This window comes from Neomonachus schauinslandi, chromosome 5 (genome assembly GCF_002201575.2).
Source record: "Neomonachus schauinslandi chromosome 5, ASM220157v2, whole genome shotgun sequence".
Lineage (NCBI taxonomy): Eukaryota > Metazoa > Chordata > Mammalia > Carnivora > Phocidae > Neomonachus > Neomonachus schauinslandi.
The window spans coordinates 3,652,989-3,671,123 of NC_058407.1; the positions used below are offsets into that span (position 1 = coordinate 3,652,989).

General features: G+C 56.4%; 1 protein-coding gene across 1 annotated transcript in view; it reads left to right on the forward strand.

Annotated features, from left to right (window-relative positions):
• CELSR1 (cadherin EGF LAG seven-pass G-type receptor 1) overlaps positions 1 to 18,135 on the forward strand; it is a 137,913-nt gene that overhangs the window by 39,075 nt on the left and 80,703 nt on the right. The window contains exon 3 of the mRNA XM_044915313.1: positions 13,803 to 14,441. Coding sequence (XP_044771248.1) covers positions 13,803 to 14,441 — 639 coding nt within the window. The remainder of the gene's footprint in view (positions 1 to 13,802; positions 14,442 to 18,135) is intronic.

Sequence of the window (18,135 nt, forward strand, 5' to 3'; positions counted from 1 at the left end):
CCCCCCCCCCTCCCCCCCAGCCCCCCCCCCCCCCCCCCCGCACCCCCCCATCCTCCCCCTCCCCCAGCGCCCTGACACCCCTCCCCGTCCCCCAGCACCTGGACACCCTGCCCCCCAGCACGCTGATACCCCTCTCCTCCACCCTGTCATTCTCACTCTGAACACTCCCCCATGGCACTTTCCACACCCTGTCTGTGGCCTCATCTGTCACCCCTACCAGGCTAAGAGGGCAGGACTGGCGTTTTCCTCTTGGCAGTCCTGGATCTGGGCCTGGCACACAGACGGCTGCAAATATTTGTTGAATTAATGAGCGACAACAATTTTAATTAGTTAATTTGAGTTTAGGTTGCAGATTAGGATCTTTAAAAAGGTTTATTATACCAAATAATTCCTAATTATAATTGAATTTGTGAATGTAGTCACTGTGGTAATTCCTGAGTGAACTTCTATATCCTTTTCAGGACCCTTGGGGTACCGTACGAGGGAAATCCACTTTGTTACTTGTAAGTCATCTTTTAATCACTTAATAACAGGATATCTGATATTAGACTAATCTCTTCATCTGCTCAGACCCACGATAAAGGCACCAGAGCAAACTTGGAGCTGGCGTTCCCCTTCCGAACCTCGGAAGTGTGAGTGTGTCATGAGTGTGAGTCGTGCATGTGTGGGATGTGGATGTGTGTGTAGTGTGTGAACATGTATGTGTGTAGTGTGTGGACATGTGTATGCATGAAGCCTGAGTGTACTGTGTGTGCAGTGTGTGAGTGTGCAGCGTGAGTGTGTAGTGAGAGTGTGAGGTGTGTGAGCGTGTATGTGAGTGTGTTAGAGTGTGTGTATATGAGAGCGTGACGGAGGCCTGGTGTGGAGGAGGGTCAGGGGCTGCATACAGTAGGTGCTCAGTGGACAGCCTGCAGGGGTTGGGAGCAGAGGTGAGACCCGCCGGCCTCGGGGGAATGGGGCTGACAGGTAGGGGTGGGGAACTTTGGGCCCCGATACCTCTCCACGAACCTTACTCCCGGGCCGTGTCCCGATGTACGGCTCTGGGAAGTCCGTGCTCCACGAGAGCATCCTGAGAGCAGAGTCCAGGGCCGCCGTCGTGAGGAAGGCCCGCTGTGGTTCCGTGTTCTCCCTCTGTCTGGGGATGGCCCTCACTGCTCCAGTTCCAGCTCCATTCCCCAGACTGTTGGGCCACGTGTTTGCCCCGGGATTGTGCGGAGCCCGCCGAGCCCCCAGGGCGCAGATGTGGCTGGAAGTGGACGGGGAGCCGGGTCAGCCGCCCGGCCTGGAGACGCTCAGACACAGGGCATGACATGAAACCAGTGTGTCAGCGGGCCCGGTGGGACTTTCGGCTTCCCTTGAGACGTTCCCTCCCCTCGAGGCTCCCTGACCCTGAGCCTGATCCTGAGCCCTCCACCCCGTGCAGTCTGCTCGCGCACTGGCCTCACCCCGTCCAAACGGAGCTCCAAGTCTTCCTTGGATCTGCTCACTCACCACCTTCCGAAGAGGCCTCCAGCTCATTAGTTTCAGGGGGAGGGAGTTTGGGGGGCCGCTAACAAAGGCCGCGGAGGGGGACCCAGCAAGCGAGCGAATGGGAGGAAGGAGGCTTGTCTCCCACCAGAACCAAATGCGAGGTGGGAAAGGCATCTTTGTCCTGCTCAGTGAATACTGGAGACTGATTTCACCACCTGGATGGAAGGGAAGGAGGCCCCCAAAAGAAGTCATTAAAAAACTCAACTGAAGAAACACACGTAGGACATAATGAGGACAAGAAGAAAGGCTGCTAACGGGCACGTTTTCTGTGTTTGCTGAAAGATTTACGTCCACCGGGAGGTTGCCGTAACTTCTCTCCTGCCTCCACAAGAGTTGCTGGCTACCGGTCTAAACCACGGCATCTTACCCGGCTACTGTCATGCTAAAGCAGGCTCTTGAAATTCAGGATAGGAATTTCCTTAACCAATGTTTAACCAGGAAAAAAAAATCCTTGCTTTTCTGTTCTCAGCACATGTGATGTAAGTTGCAAATTAATAGACGTCTGGGCCAATATTTGATCTTTTCTCCACAAGAAAATGATTTGTCCACTCTTCACTCAGCTGGAGGAAGGGTCCCTGGAAGTAGCAAAGATGATGTGCTGCTGTTGGTGGGTTGCTGTCCCCACTGAGGGCGGGTGGCCCGGCTGGCTGTTCGGTCCCCCAGGCAGCATGGGGCACTCACTGCAGCATCTCCCATGGGGGGGACACTGCGAGCAGTACCCCCACCCCGGGCCTGGCCAGAGCATGGGTGGCAGGGAGTGGCCACGGGGCTTCTCAGTGTGTGAGGGCAGTTGCCCTCTGCCCCCAGGGAGGCCTGGGCTGGCCCCTGCCCTCTGACTTGAGGAGCTAACCCATCAAGAGGTCAGAGGTTTAATATAGCCTCGCAGTGCTATTTGCATTTCAAAAGAGGTGTCAGTAAAATGATTCTGGAAGGGACTTCAGGGCCCCTGAGCAGGGAGACATTTGGGGGCCAAGAGGGTGGCCCTTCTAGTCCCTGTCAGATGCTGCGCAGTCTCTTAAGGAAGGCTAAGCCCGTGGCGGGCTGCTGCTACCCTAGGCTGGGCAGGACGCAGGGCCCTGTGCCCTGCAGGGGCTGAGCAGCCAGGGTGGGAGCGCCATGTATATTCTAGTTCCCCTGCCCAGCTCCCCACCACCTCAGCTGGCCCACCAGCACCTCCCTTTCTCTTCTCCCATACCCCTGGACTTCTGGACTGAAGGCCCTCAGGGGCTCTTTCCCAGAGGTGTGTCAGCGCTGGGTCGAGTCTGGACCCTGCAGGTGCATCAGAGCTGGGCCAGGGTCTGGGAGCCCACAGGCGCGTCAGAGCGGGGCCAGGGTCTGGGAGCCTGGGGTGTTCTGATTTCTGTCTTGCTGTGGGCTCCCTGTGCTCACTTGTCCTTACCTGGAAGCAAAGGAAGGAGTATCTGATGCTGTTGGTCCCACTTGCCTTTGTTGTTGCACATTTGCTCTTGAATAGGTACAAATTATTGGTATTAGACGTCCTTACAGCTTCCTCTCCTCATTAAGCCTCTGCAGTTAATAATTATTTTCTCTCTGTAAAGTGTTGGCATAAAACAGCAGGTAGGCACATGGAGGCCGCCAGGTCTCCTCCCTGTGCCGTGGCCAGATGATTGCAACCTGCATCCCCATCACTCCAAGGCTGTGTGCCCTGGGCACAGTCCCTGAGCCTCTCTGGGCTCCCTGTACCTCGGCCCTGGGGGAGTGGAATCTATCAGTGTGTGGCTCTGACAGCCCTCACAGATCTCTAGGGAGCAGGAGATCCCATCACCCTGGTTTTACTGGGGGGGAAACTGAGGCACGGGGAGATTCAGGGACCTGCCCAGGGTCACAGAGGTGAGTGGCAAAGCAGGATTGTCTCAACAGTGAGTGTCTGCGAGTGCCGGGCAGATGTGTGGGGCCTTTCCTGACCAGCTATTTGTGACCCAGGTATCACGTGGCAGCACTCTGCCCTCCTCTGTTGGTTGAAGCCGTCGAAGCCCACCTGGACTCTGAAGGAAAGGGACCCAGGTCTTGCCTGTCAGTGGGGGGTCGTCACAGTACCTGTGGCCATTTTTTTAAACCACCACACTCTTGAAGCCATCAAGCCCCAGACAGGGAAAACCTCACGTCCTTCCTGAGCTTCCTGTCTCTGGGAACAGTGTCCCCATTCAAGCCAGAAACCCTTCTGCCTCTTTCCTTTTGTGCTTGATCCTCCACGCCACCCCCTTCCCATCTAAGGAATTTTTATTGTTCTGGAAGAGTTCAGATATGATGTGGAAATGAGATAAAATGCATGTATGTGTGATATAAAGGACAGCAACGAACGCGTGTTACATATTTGATTGCGGGATCTACAGCTTTGTACGGCCATATACGTGCCGTATTTCAGATTCGAAATCCCAGAGCCATCGGATCCCAAGGGTTTCAGGTAAAGGATTCCGGACCTGTCTCGTTCTGTTCTGGCCGTTTCTGGCATTTGTACAAATGGGACCATCCTATATGTCCTAATCTACAGCCACCTTTTTCCCTTAGCACCCATATTGGTGTCCCCAGTTGTGGTCGGGTCATTTTCCCCGTTGCATTGTGTTCCATCCTTTGGACATACGGTTCTTAGTCCATCGGTTCAGCAGCTCAGGTATTCTTGCGTGCATCTCCTGGCCCGTGAGGGTACGGCTCCCCTGATGTATATTCCCATCGGGCGTAGGAATGTTATCCACTCTTAGCTAACTTCCAGTGTTTTGCAGGGTGATTGGACCAATTGCTCTTCCTTCCAGCAATGAACAAGCCTTCCTGTCCTTGCTTGTCCTTGTCATTGTCATCACTTGTTGGTGCCTGGCTTCTTAATTTTCGCCAGTCTGGTGGGTGTAAAATTGTATCTCATTGTGGTTTCAGTTGGCATTTCACAGATTACTAATGATATTGAGCATCTTTTTATTTGTTTCAGGGTCAGATATGTTCCAGTTTGTGGCTTGTCTCATCGTTCATTTTTAAAATGAGGTTTCTGGCAAAGTACTTGTATTTACTGTTGAAATTATACATTTTCCTTTTAGGTTGTGTTTTATGTGTCATAAATCCTTACCGACCTCAAGATCATCAACATAATTTTGTAGGATCTCTTCTAAAATTGGTTTTGCTTTCACACCCAAGTCTTTAATTCGCTGGGATTTATTTTGTGTTCGGTGTGAGGTAGGGATCCAATTTCATCTCGTCCTCCACCAGCTCTACCTGTCAGGTTTGCACGTGCATGGAAGTCTGTTCTGGGCTCTCTGCTGTCGATAGGTCTCTTGGTTTGCTCTGTGCCCATACTCTGGTTGCTGTAGATGAAGCCAAGTCCTGCGTCTCATAGACCTTGACCCCTCCCTTTCTTCAGGAGCGCCCTGGGCTGTTCCTGGCCTGTCCATCTTCCATGTAGATTAGTCTGTGAAGGACCCTGTAGGGATTTTGGTAGGAATGGCTGTGCATCTACAGTTTCAGGAGAACTACATTTTCCACCTTGGCTCTCCATATCAGTGATTGTCGGTAGTTCTTTATTTCTGTCAATGATACTTTGCAAATGTCTATTTTTATTTATAAAGGGCTTCTATGTCTGTTATTAGATTTATTCTTTTTTTAGAAAAGATTTTATTTATTTATTTTAGCGAGAGCTCGAGAGAGAGCACATATGGGCAGGTGCACATGAGTGGGGTGGGGTGAGGCAGAGGGAGAGAGAGAATAGCAGGCAGACTCTGCACTGAGCACGGAGCCTGACATGGGACTCGATCCCATGACACTGAGATCATGACGTGAGCTGAAATCAAGAGTCGGATGCTTAACTGACTGAGCCACCCAGGCTCCCCATGTTATTAGATTTATTCTTAAGTGCAATGTATTTTTGCTGCTATTATAAAAGATATATTAAAAATTACATTTTGTGAGACTGGTGTAAGGAAGTGCATTTGATTTCTCTGCATCACTCTTCTCTCTAGCTGCTTGCTGAGTGCGCCTGTGAGTTCGGACCGGTTGTCTGTAGAGCCTTTGGGGTTTTCTATGCTGACAGTCATACCTGTGAATAATGATGTTGTGTCTTCCTCTTTTCCATTCATTCATTCATTCATTCATCATATCATTCATTCTTTCTCCTGGGCTGACCTTGGCCTCCAGTACAGTATGGGATGGGAATGTTGATGGTGGGTACCACTGTTGAGTGTCTTATTTGCTGTTGGGCTCTTGTGGACGCCCTTCATTGGTTTAAGAAAGTCTCTTTTGTGTTTGTCAAGAGTCTTTATTATGACGGTTACAGAATTTTATTGAATCTTTTTCTCTACTTATTGAGATGCAAATATGTTTTCTAAAAAAGGTGTGGTGTTGCCTTAACACCTTCTTTCTAGTGCTAAATTCCTGAGATAAACCCAGTTTAGTCTGGATAGGTCGCCTTGTCTCATATATTATTAGATTTGTTGACGTTTTCCTTTTTTAAGGAGGTGTTGCGTTTGTGTTTACGAGAAAGCTGGCCTGTAATTCTTCTTTCTCACGCTCTCCTTGTCTGATTTTGGCGTCCCAGTTGTAACCTCACAGAATGAGGTAATAGTTTTCTGTTGCTGCTGTCACAAATGACCACGGACTTGGACTTGGGGGCTTGAGACAAACCCAGGTTTCTTCTCATGCAGTTCAGGAGTTGAAGGTCCTACGTGGGCCTCCCTGGGGTGGAACTGAGGCGTGGCAGGGCTGTGCTCCTTCTCGAGGCCCTGGGGGAGCCAGTTTCCCAGCCTTTCCAGCACCTGCAGGCACCCGAGTTCCTGGGCTGGTGGCCCCTTCCTTCCTCTCCACAGCCAGTGGGCCGTCTCTCTGAGCCTGCTCTGTCCACAGCTCCCTCTTCTGATTTCTCCCCACTCCGTCTCCACCTGTAAGGGCCCGGTGATTACATTGGGCCCACCTGGAAAATCTGTGCTGCTTCCCCTATTTTAAGGTGTGCTGATCAGCAACCTTAACCTTTACCACATAGCATAGCATTCTGGCAGGTTCCAGGCTCTCAGACCAAGCCTCTTGGGTAGGGGGCATGATTTTGCCTGCCACACGTGGCCTTGGTAAGATTTATGTAAGTGTCCAGTGACAGCAGGAAGTGTCCTGCCAACCTGTCCCTTGGAGCCGCCACCGGCGTCCACAGCTGCCCAGAGGCAGCTTTGGCTCCTGCGTCTTTCGAAACTCCCAGGAGACTGTGGGCAGTGTGTGCTTGCTGCTCGGCCATCAGAGGACGTTTTCCCCCACGTGAGGCGCCTGGTTGAGGAGCACGAGGCTTCTAGAGCCAGGCCCAGATTGTGGTCCCCCACCACCCTGGGCAGCCGGATGGCCTTCCCGTTCCGGAGCGACTGCAGGGCTCGGGGTGCCTTAAACTTCGTCCCCGGTGGTTCCCAGGGCAGTCTGAATTTCAGAGGCACTGCTGGTGAGCGTGAGGGTCAAGGGTCAAACGCGAGTCCAGCACAGTGTGTTGGGGAAATAGAAACTTCCAGTATTAAATGATGCTAAGGGAGCGTTCTCAAGCTAATACGGGCAGGTGTGCGTGTGCAGAGCTTCAGCTCAGGAGAGGAGCAAAGGAGGAAGAATGGTGCAAGTGTGCACTCACCCGCGTTCCCCCCGCAGGGAGGCCGAGGGTCACCCTCCGCTGACCATCCAGGTGGCTGGAGGAGGAGCTTGAGGTGGGTGGTGGATGGCGCAGGGCCTGGGATGTTCCAGACTGTCCCTCCCAAGTCTGTGGGCTAGCGGTGGGCTGCGCAGGCCCCTGGGCTCCGCGGCGAGCAGGCTGGGTTGCGCGGGTGTGTTTGTTAGAAGTCTTGCCTTTAAGGCTCACAGCTCTCTTGGGCTGACAGCTGCTCCTTGACATGTCCAGGGCTGGAGAATATGGGGGTGTCCCTGGGCAGGTGTCAGGGACCTCGTTGTCTTGCTGGAGGGTGTCATTTGAGAACAAGGCAAGGCTCCCTAGCTCTTTCAGATCCAGTTTGGTGTTTTGCCTCAGGCAACTTTGGGGGTTTTCCTGGGACGGGGCACAAGGGTGGTCTTTCTGGCTCCCCAGGGAAGAGTGAGGCTGGACTGACTTCCTGCTGGCCCCACTGACAGAGGGAGGCCCCGGGCCGGCCCGGCAGCCGTACCCGCAGAGCACTAAGCCCCGAGCCCAGCTGTTTCCTCGCCAGAAGAAGAATCCAGAAACATTTGTGTGGCTTCCTCGAGTGGGCTTGTTGACGGGGGCGACCTATCCCCAGCGGACGTCCACAGTGTCTGGAGTGCTCTTGGTTGGGGCAGCTGGGTGGGGTGCTGTGGGCACTGGTGGTGGAGGCCGTGTGCCCAGGGCGGCCCTGGGCCCACGGGTCAGGGCACGGAGGCCGTGAAGCGTGCCTGGGGGTTGGCGCCCCTGCATCACTCCTTCTCTCCCGGTCCCAAAACTTCCTGCTTCAGGCCGGGCGACCACCACGCATCCCAGCCAGGGGTTCAGTGCCACCAGACTTCTAGATCTTGTCCAGCAGAGATTCCTGTGCATCCTGCAGTCGGTCCTTGAAATACAGCAGGGACAACAGATGTTTCCCGTGGAAACTCTCCGTGTGATTCCGATGAAGCCCGAGAAGTCTTACCACCGCTGTGAACCCCCCTTGGGCGAGGCTCCTCTCCGGCAGTAACCCAGCAGTTCCACGGGAGAGGGTTCCTTCCAGCCAGCGGGCCCGGGGCGGCTTCCCCTCTCCTCCAGGTCCTCACGGCCCTCCGCTCATCTCCGACTCTGTCCATGGCATGGCTTTAGGGAAGCGTTCTTAAAATGCCTTTTAAAATATTTTTTTCCCCTTTGGGTAACGTCATGCAAAATAAAGCAGATTTTTATTGAGCCCTTAACTCTTCTTTCCTCTTGTTTTCAGTGGAGGTAAAATTCACACAACATAAAAGCGTCCATTTCGGTACGTTCTCCGCGTAGTACGCCCACCCTGACCGTGTTCCACGTGTGTTTCCTCACCCCAGAGGAGGCCCGTGGCCATCCAGCACTCACGGCCTGTTCCCTTGGTAACCCCATGTTTGGTTTCTGCTACTATGGACCCCCCTGTTCTGGACATTTCATATAAATAACATCATGCAATACGTAGTAGCCTTTTCTGTCTGACTTTTTCACTGTGTTTTTGAGACTTACCCATGTTGTAGCATGAATCTGTTCTTCATGCCTGGTTGGGGCCGATTAGTATTGCACTGTAGGGATGGACCACATTGTGCTTATGCCCTCCTCTTTTGATGGACACCTGGGTTTCCACTTTTTGGCTCTTGTGAATAATGTTTTTACTCGTGTACTGGTTTTTTGTGTAGATTTACGTTTTCAGGTCTTTTGAATTCTGCCAGGGAGTGGAATTCTGGGCCATCTGTTAATTCTGTTGAACTTTTTGAGGAACCAACCCTTAACTCTTAACTGGAAGTTCTTAATCTTGACAAGAACGCACTTGCTCAGAGTCTCAGCCCATGGCTTCTGTAGCCCAGGCTTCCCGTGGGGTCGTGGGGCCTGTTACGATTTCACCTTCTGGAGGGTTCCATCAGCATAGACATGGTGAGCGAGCTCAGGGTTGGGGAGGGGTTGTGAGCTGCAGCAGGGAGCGGTCAGTGGGGCGTGGGCTCACAGATGGGCTCGGCTGAAGGAGGGGACCAGGGGAAGGGGGGAAGGGGGAGCCCGAAGTCATTTCAGGTGAAGACAGAGTGGGCTGGGGAACGCCCGTGGTTAACGGGGTGGTTAACCGGGAGGGTGCGCGCTGTGACGGGGGGCCGGGCTTGGAGCCCTGCAGGAGTGTGGCTGCCCCCTAGGTAGGAGTCCAGAGATGAGCCCCGGAGGCTGTGGGGAGGCATCGGGGGGCTGCGGGGCAGGGGCTGTGAAGACCTGCCTCCAGCAGTTGGAGGGAAGGCTCCAGTGGTGGATTTATAGGGTGAGGAGGACTGGGATTGCAGAGGAGGAGAAACCCAGGTGTGGGCTGCCTTGGGGAGTCATGAGAGACCCTCCCTGTTGTCAGGCCAAGGTCACATGGGGCGGGAGGAGGGGGCTGCTGGCTCTGCCCTCTTTGACGCCCGGCCCCTGGTGCCAGGCAGAGGCGCATCGGCCGCTTTAGGGCCTTGCATTTCACTGCCAACCCTTGGATGTGTTGAGAGCACATGTGAGTGGCGTGGGGTGTTGGTGGGACACCCGAAGGCCCCTCCTGCGTGGACGGGGCAGGGGCGCAGTATCTTCGCTGGTCGAGTGCGCGCTGGGTCTGACACACCCTGTTCCCACGCAGTGAGCCCGCATCTCGAGATGCAGTTTCTAGGTTTGGCTTTTGTTGCCCCAGGAGGAGAAGCCAGATGCCCTCTAGGTAGCAGATCAAAACAACACGCCTGTTGTCTGCCCTCAGTGTGGCCTCAAAGAAACAACAAACCCCACAGAGGAACGCCGAAAACCCCTTCAAAGTCCCCTGGCTTTGGGTGGGAGCCCCGCGCAGGCCCTCCCTGCCTGTTGTGAGGCCGCGGGAGGGGCAGGATGAGGGACAGGCGAGCAGCCTTTGTCTCAAAGAAAGCGCCCTGGGGATTCTGCCACTGCTGGTATCGTGGGCCGTCCAATCAGGCCTGGCAGGCCGTTGCCAGTACCAACTGGAGGTGTCTCCCTGTCTCCCTGAGACCCTGGGGTGCATTGGGGTGAGGTGGCAGAGACCCATGGCAAGTGGCCTTGTCCCCTCCTGGCACCGGCTTGGTCTTTAGCTGCTTGTCCCCAGGGCCCCAGGCGTTCAGAAACTGCCCTCTCCTCCCGTGTGCTTGGCAGACCCTCCTAGGCCAGGTCCACGGTCCGCTGGGCCCTCCATGCACCGTCCAACAGGCTGGAGCCCTGCCATTTGCTGCCCGAGTGACCTCGGCTGGGCTTGTCGGTCAGCCTCTCTGTTCCTCAGGGTCCTCATCTGTGGAGGGCCAGCAGGGGTGGTGCCAGGGAGAACGTTAGCGTTGAGGCACTGAAGGCAGCCGTGGAGGCTGTGGGCAGGCCACACCATGAGGATGTTTCTCCTGCATCCACCCCCCACCATGAGCCTGGAGGCCAGCAGTGTTGAAGACCTCCATGTGCCTCTGGAGCCCTGTCTTTTCGCCCCCGCCCCCGCCCCCTGCCCCCATACATTGCCATCTGTCCTGGATGGATGAACATGCCCTCAAGTTCACGTTCACCTGGAACCCCCAAATGCCAGGTTATCTGGAGATAGGGTCTGTGTAGATGTGATCAAGGTTAGCTTTGAGATGAATTCATCCTGCATTGGAGTGGGCCCCAACCCAATGACTGGTGTCCTTTTAAGAGAGGAATTTGGACACAGACACACATGGGGAGAAGGCCCCAAGACGACCAGGCAGAGATGGGAGAGATGTACCTGCAAGCCAAGGTTTGCCCGCAGCCACCGGCCGCCGGGAGAGAGCCGTGGGACAGACTCTCCGTCGGAGCTCCAGGTGGAACCACCCTGGGACACCTGATCTCAGACTTCTGGCCTCCAGACTGAGAGGATTAATGTTGGCTAAGCTGCCCAGTCAGTGTGCTTTGTTACGGCAGCCCCAGGACCCTGACACACCCTCCCGCCCATGACGTGCCAGGCCTCGCCTCTGTTTTGCTTATTTTTTTTAAGACTTTATTTATTTTGAGAGAGAACAGAGGGAGAGCACAAGCAGGGAGAGGAGCAGAGGGAGAGGGACAAGCAGACTCCTGGCTCTGCACAGGAGCAGAGGGAGAGGGACAAGCAGACTCCTGGCTCTGCACAGAGCCCCAGGACCCGGGGATCATGACCTGAGCCGAAGGCAGACACTTAACCATCTGAGCCGCCCACGTGCCCCTCTTTTTTGCTTTTAGCTCCAGGAAGGAGTTTCCTCTCCAACTGAGTGATGACCGCCATCCCTCCATGGATAGCCCACCTCCCTGCTGCCTCCTCGGGTCATGTTGTCACCACATCTTGCAAATGTGGCTCTGAACCCTGTCCCCTGCAGGCTCCCGGCTCCTTGGAGGCCACAGTGTGACCTCTCGCGGCAGTGTCCCAGGGGTGGGCCCCCCACAGGGGACAAGGTCGTGGAGGGTGGCTTCTGTGAAGACCCGCGGAGCACTCACTCCCATTATCTGTGGCTTTGCGGGAAGCACCTGCTGGTGGGCGTCCCGCCGCCATGGCACATTCTGCCATCTGTTCTCTTTCCTCCTGTGATTTGGGGACAACGAGGTGACTCACCTTTGCTGAAGAAAGCAGTGGGAATCACACTGGCCTGATTTGGGGGCGCGCAAACCTGGCTTGTAGCTGTTGTTTACAGCCGCAGAAGAAATGCCTGCAGCAGAGGCTGGGGAGAGCCCCAGGCAAGCTCCGTGTCTTCCGGAATGCAAACGGGCTTTTCAATGATAAACCCGCTGTGTGAAGTAAAATGGTACAGGAAAGTATAGAGAGGAAAGTAAAAGGCACCTAATACCAGCAACCTGACAGCCATCCTCAAAACTGTCAAGGTCATCAAGACCACTTTCTAAATTCGGCCCTGCTGGCTTTTCGTGAGGAGGAGATGGAACGGCTGCAGAGCGCTCAGTGCCCGGCCTCCTGAGCCGGGCTGCTGTCAGTGGGGCGGAAGCCGGGCCCCCCCCAGCTGTTAAATGGGCGATGCAGGTTTTCTCAGAATCTGAGGGTCTCCGGTCTGCCGTGGTCGTCAGATGGAGCACCCGGAAATGCCGTGACTTGGGGAGCAGTTACATTTTCTTTCTTTTTTTTTTTTTTTAAAGATTTTATTTATTTATTTGACAGAGAGAGACACAGCGAGAGAGGGAACACAAGCAGGGGGAGTGGGAGAGGGAGAAGCAGGCTTCCCGCTGAGCAGGGAGCCCGACGCGGGGCTCGATCCCAGGACCCTGGGATCATGACCCGAGTCGAAGGCAGACGCTTAATGACTGAGCCACCCAGGGGCCCCAGCAGTTACATTTTCTTGTTGTTTGGGCAAGTTTTGTGACTCAGGGTCCCTCCCGAAGGGGCTCGTGGTGCTCCAGTGCCCAAGAGAAACCGTTCCAGTGCCCACAAGCTTCGGTGCTTCTGTCCCCCGTGATTTTGGGCTTTGTGGGGACTGTGCTGGGGCCACAGTGACAAGGTGGCCCCTGGGTTTTGTCATGTGACTTGTGCTCTCAGTGACCCCGCTTTTCCAGAAATAAGTGGGGAAGGGTCCCCCTGTGGCTTCTGCGCCCCGGGGGAGCACCCCCAGGCTGTGAGCTACGAGAAGGTGGGAGGGGTCCCCCCAGGGCTCACTGGCATACACAGATGGCTCTGTGCCCCATGGACCTGGGGGTGCACTTGTGGGGGGCACAGGCAGGGAGCAGGTTGGGGGAGCAGATGGGGAGGATTGGGCAGAGCTGTAGGGACGCAGAATTTAAGTTGAGCCAGAAGGATGTGAACTTTGCCAGGTCTTTCTCAGGGTCCCGTAGCACATTTGGGGTGAGGCCTGGGAGGCAGGTGAAGGCCCCTGGGTGGGGTGGCTGCACCTGTCAGGGGTGCTGGGCAGGCTAATGGTGCCACCCCAGAGCCACCCTGGGGAGAGCCCCTGTGGCCAGCCCTTGGACAGCTTCTCTGATTCTGGGCTCAGAACCGATGGTGTGCACAACATCATAACCAAAATATTCCACCCTTTCTGGTCTCACAGTCCTAAGTACCTCGATTCATGGTTTGCTTACCTGTGTTGGTTGAGGCACACCCTGTCTTGTGGGTGTCTCTAAAGCGGCATTTGCTGAGCGTCTCCTATGTGTCGGGCACGTAGGCATGCATAGGTTACAGCCAAGGGAAGAGAAACCATCACCGTAGTGTAGACCAAGGCCGTACCTGGACGGCACCATCCTGGACACTGTGGGGTCTGAGCGGGGCTGGGGATGGGTGGAATCAGAGTGGGTCTCCCGGTGTCCGGAACAGGTGTGGAGGTGGTAAATGAGGCCCAGTGTCCCCGTGGGTCTGGAGCAAAGCGTGTGCGGTGGGGGACTCGGGTGGCACGGGGCTGGGTTGTGGGTGGTCCTGGGATGTCCTGCTGAGCGGTTGGGGGTCCCTGGGGTTCTTTTGAGCAAGACAGACTCAACGGGAGCTGTGTTTTGGGAAGCCAGATGTGGAGGGAGAATGGGGGCTGGGAAGCAGGGGTCAGGGGGTGGTCACCGGTGGGGTAGGGTGTGGGGCTTGGGGGTGCTCGGGCTCACTTCTGCCATGCCGAGTGCCCCTGAGGCGGTTCCCGGGCGGGGCTGGCGGGGCCCAGGAGACTCCGAGTGACCCTGACCCTCCTTGTGTCCCCAGATGGCATCCACAGCGTGGCCGCACTCTGCACCCTGCGGGTCACCATCATCACGGACGACATGCTGACCAATAGCATCACCGTCCGCCTGGAGAACATGTCGCAGGAGAAGTTCCTCTCCCCGCTGCTGTCCCTCTTCGTGGAAGGGGTGGCCACGGTGCTGTCCACCACCAAGGACGACGTCTTCGTCTTCAACATCCAGAATGACACGGACGTCCGCGCCAACATCCTGAACGTGACCTTCTCAGCCTTGCTCCCTGGCGGCGTCCGCGACAAGTTCTTCCCGTCAGAGGACCTGCAGGAGCAGATCTACCTGAACCGGACGCTGCTGACGGCTGTGTCCACCCAGCGCGTGCTGCCCTTCGATGACAACATCTGTTTGCGGGAGCCCTGTGAGAACTACATGAAGTGTGTGTCCGTGCTCAAGTTCGACAGCTCGGCGCCCTTCATCAGCTCCACCACCGTGCTCTTCCGGCCCATCCACCCCATCACTGGGCTGCGCTGCCGCTGCCCGCCGGGCTTCACGGGCGACTACTGCGAGACCGAGATCGACCTGTGTTATTCCAGCCCCTGCGGCACCCACGGCCGCTGCCACAGCCGCGAGGGCGGCTACACCTGCGAGTGTCCAGAGGACTTCACCGGTATGTGCGGGGGGCTCCCGGGGCCGGGCAGCGGGCAGGCCTTCTCTGCGGGGTGCCAGGCCGCGGTCCGCACGCTGGGGCTCTGACCGGCCTTCTCCATCCACTCCTGCCCGGGGAGGTGGACAGCGGTCAGGCGCGGGCCCTGTGCGGTGTGGGGCCTCGCGTGATGCGGGGGCAGCATCCACTTAGTGGCACGCGGGCAGGAGGCAGGCTTCCCGCCAAGTGCCCCGAGGTCGCGGTGGACGCCAGGCGATTGGAGTCACCCTCTTTTTTTTTTTTTAAGATTTTATTTAGGGGCGCCTGGGTGGCTCAGTCGGTTGAGCGACTGCCTTCGGCTCAGGTCATGATCCCAGGGTCCTGGGATCGAGTCCCGCATCGGGCTCCCTGCTCGGCAGGGAGTCTGCTTCTCCCTCTGACCCTCCTCCCTCTCGTGCTCTCTGTCTCTCATTCTCTCTGTCTCAAATAAATAAATAAAATCTTTAAAAAAAAAAGATTTTATTTATTTATTTGTCAGAGAGAGAGAAAGAGCACGAGCATGGGGAGGGGCAGGCAGAGGCAGAGGGAGAAGCAGACTTCCCGCTGAGCAGGGAGCCCAATGCGGGGCTCGATCCCAGGACCCTGGGATCATGACCTGAGCCGAAGGCAGCTGCTTAACCGACTGAGCCACCCAGGTGTCCCTGGAGTCACCCTCTTAATGAGGAAGATTATAGCGTGAGAGCCACCCAAAAACCCACGTGCGTGAAGCAACATGCGCTCCTTTAAGTGGCTTCAAATTGGAAGGACTTTATTCCGGCTTTCAGGTTTAATTAGTTATGTAAACAGTGTCACCGGGTTAGAGTGCTGAGCCGTTAATCGTTTGGGTCTGGAGAGACGGTGTTCGTTTTTTGTGCCCCGTTGTCCCTGTAGAGATGACTCATCTTCTCTGCCTTGAAGGTACACTTGCCTCGAGATATCCTGACTAGTCGCAAAGATGAATTGCTCCAAAGGCAGCCAACGACTGTCCATGCAAACATGTAGGCAGAGCGGTGTAGAAAGGCACAACCTTGCCTTGGCCATCCATCGCGGCTTATGTAAGGTTATGGCCCGTTTGAGAAGCAGATTTCTAGCGGCCCGATGGTGAGCAGCCTGGCGTTCGGGGAAGCTGTCGGATCAGGTGGGACCTCATTCACACCGGAGGTTGCTTTGTGATTCTAATATGGACTGTGGCCTCGGCTGTCCTGTTTAGTATCAACAGCCGAGAAATCGTTCTCTGCTTGTGTGGGACAGGACGCAGTTCACCGGGCTTAGAACAGGGGTTTACGGTATTAGCTGGTATTTATGAAGCAGGAAGAAAGTAACCTGGGGGTGGGGGAGGCACAGAAAGTGGAAGACGGCTGTGCCCGGTGCTTTGCATCAAAAGAGGAGGGAGAGAGGGCGTTTGGCAGCCGGGGGAGATGGGCATGCGCGCCCTGGCTTGCTGGGTCTGAGCCCCCGCCTGGCTGTAATCTTGCCGAAAAGGCACCTGCTTGCCTGCCTCGTGTCCTCCCCTCCCCTGCCCGTCTGTGGCTGGCTGGCCGTCTGTCTGTCCCGTCGGGGTCCAGAGGTGTCTCCCCCATTGTCTCTCTGAGTGTTAGCCCCGAGTTCCTGGCCACGCTGCGGTGTGGTGGTGAGTGGGGAAGGAAGGCTACGGAGACCCCTGGGCCCCCCAGTTCCTACCGATGTTGTTGGGGCTCTGGTTGTGCCGCGAGGCCTGGACAGAGCGTCCATCTCCCCCGCTCCTCCCTGCCCTGGGTTGTGGAACTCCGTGGAGCTTCACCACATGGTGGTGGCAGGTGCCTGCCTCCCTGTTCCCATTCACTGCGGTGAGCTGGCCTCTCAGCCTCTTCTGAAGTGGCCGGCCGCTGGTGATGGGGAAGCCTGACATAAGCGTGGGGCCATGTCTGGGCTGGGTAAACTGAGGCTGCTAGGGACCCGTGGACCCCCGATTCCCTCCTCAGAGGGTCCGACCTGCTGAGTGGAAGGGCCTTCCAAAGTTCATAGATTTCGTTTTCATCACGGGAGTCATTGCTAGAGAAGTAAGGACCGGGAATGGCCCGGTGGGTCATTGCCAGGAGGCCCACTGAGATGCCGTGATTGGCAGTGGCCTCGTTTGAGGGTCTCTGGCCCTCAGATCATCACGTGGGCTTCCCTCGGAGATAAGACGGGTTCCGACTGATTGTTTGTCCTCGGTCCCCCTTCCTCTGGGTCTCCCTTTCTCCCTTTGAACCCTCCTTCTCTTGCGGGCAGTAATTGCACTCATTTGCTGGCGCTGAAGGCAGCCCTGTCGTCGCGAGGGTTTCATTACCTGCTCCCTGGTAAGCTGAGCCCCGGCTGCGGCGGGGAACCTGGAAGCAGCCCAAGGCCCCCGGAAGACCCCGGCTTCCTGTGCCGCCGACGGACAGGAGACGGGCTGGGCGAGGGAGGGTGTCAGTTAATCTCAGGAGAAGCTCCATGAGTTTGGGGAGGACACCCCCAGCAGCTCTCCTGCGTTGTTCTTTGATGCACGCTGGCCCCAGAGCAGCAGCCAGGCCCCGGGGACGGATGCACCGTTGTCACGGGGGAGGGCGGCCCCACTCCCAGAAGAGCAGGACAGAATGGCTGAAGGTGTCGTGGACGCCGTCTCCTGGGTTCCTCCTGAGCCCGGCAGATGCCTCCGAACGAGCTGTCCCCTGCTCCGGGGAGGTCCTGGAAGGTTTCCTGACTTCCTCGGTGCCGTGTTTATGTGTTGGTTTCTCTGCTGTCACTTTGGGTGTAGATCCCCTTATTTCTGTGCCTCTCAGGATAGCGGTAACTTGAGGCTAAGAGTCACGAGCCTTCAGTGTGCTCTGCTGTTCCAGGTGATCCCCCGTGTGGTACCCCAATCCCCGCAGCAGCAATAGGCCCCATTTATAAGCAGGGAGACTGAGGTGCAGAACGGTATAGTATCTAGCCCAGTGGCTCTAAACAGGGTGATTCTGCCCCCGGGGACATCTGGCGCTACCTGAGGACATTTTTTTTAAAGATTTTATTTATTTTAGAGAGAGAGAGAGAGAGCACATGAGCAGGGAGGGGCAGAGGGAGAGGGAGAGAGAGAATCCCAAGCAGACTCCATCCTGAGCCTGGAGCCCTATGTGGGTCTCAGTCCCATGACCCTGAGATCATGATCTGAGCCGAAATCAAGAGAAGAATGCTCGACGTACTGAGCCACCCAGGCGCCCGCCCGAGGACACTTTTGGTGCTGGGGGGTGGACGCCAGGCGTGCTGCCCCGCGCCCGCAGCGCCCAGGACGGCCCCACACAGAGAGTCGGCCCGCCAGCGAGCGTGTGCGGGTGTGGAGGAGTCCACTGCTGCCAGCTGTGTGGTGGGGCAGGACTCCAGCCCAGTGCTCTGCTTCTGGGCTCCGGCTCGCCCACCCGGTGGACTCGTCGGGGGCGGCACGCTGGGCTGCCCATTTCCCTGCTGACCTGGCCCTTCCTGCAGGTGTGTCCCAGCTTCTTGCAGGAAGCGTGATGGCGGTGGAGTGTGGTGACGCTGAGCAGTCCAGCTGTCCTGAGAGCCGTCACCCCACTGCCTGAGGGGCCGGCAGGACGCTGTTCCTTCCCAGAGACACTGGACCTGGTTGAACCAGGGCCTGACTCCGAATCCTGGTGCTGTTGCCTCTGCGTCTGTCCCCTCCTATGCCCTCAGCTGCTAACGC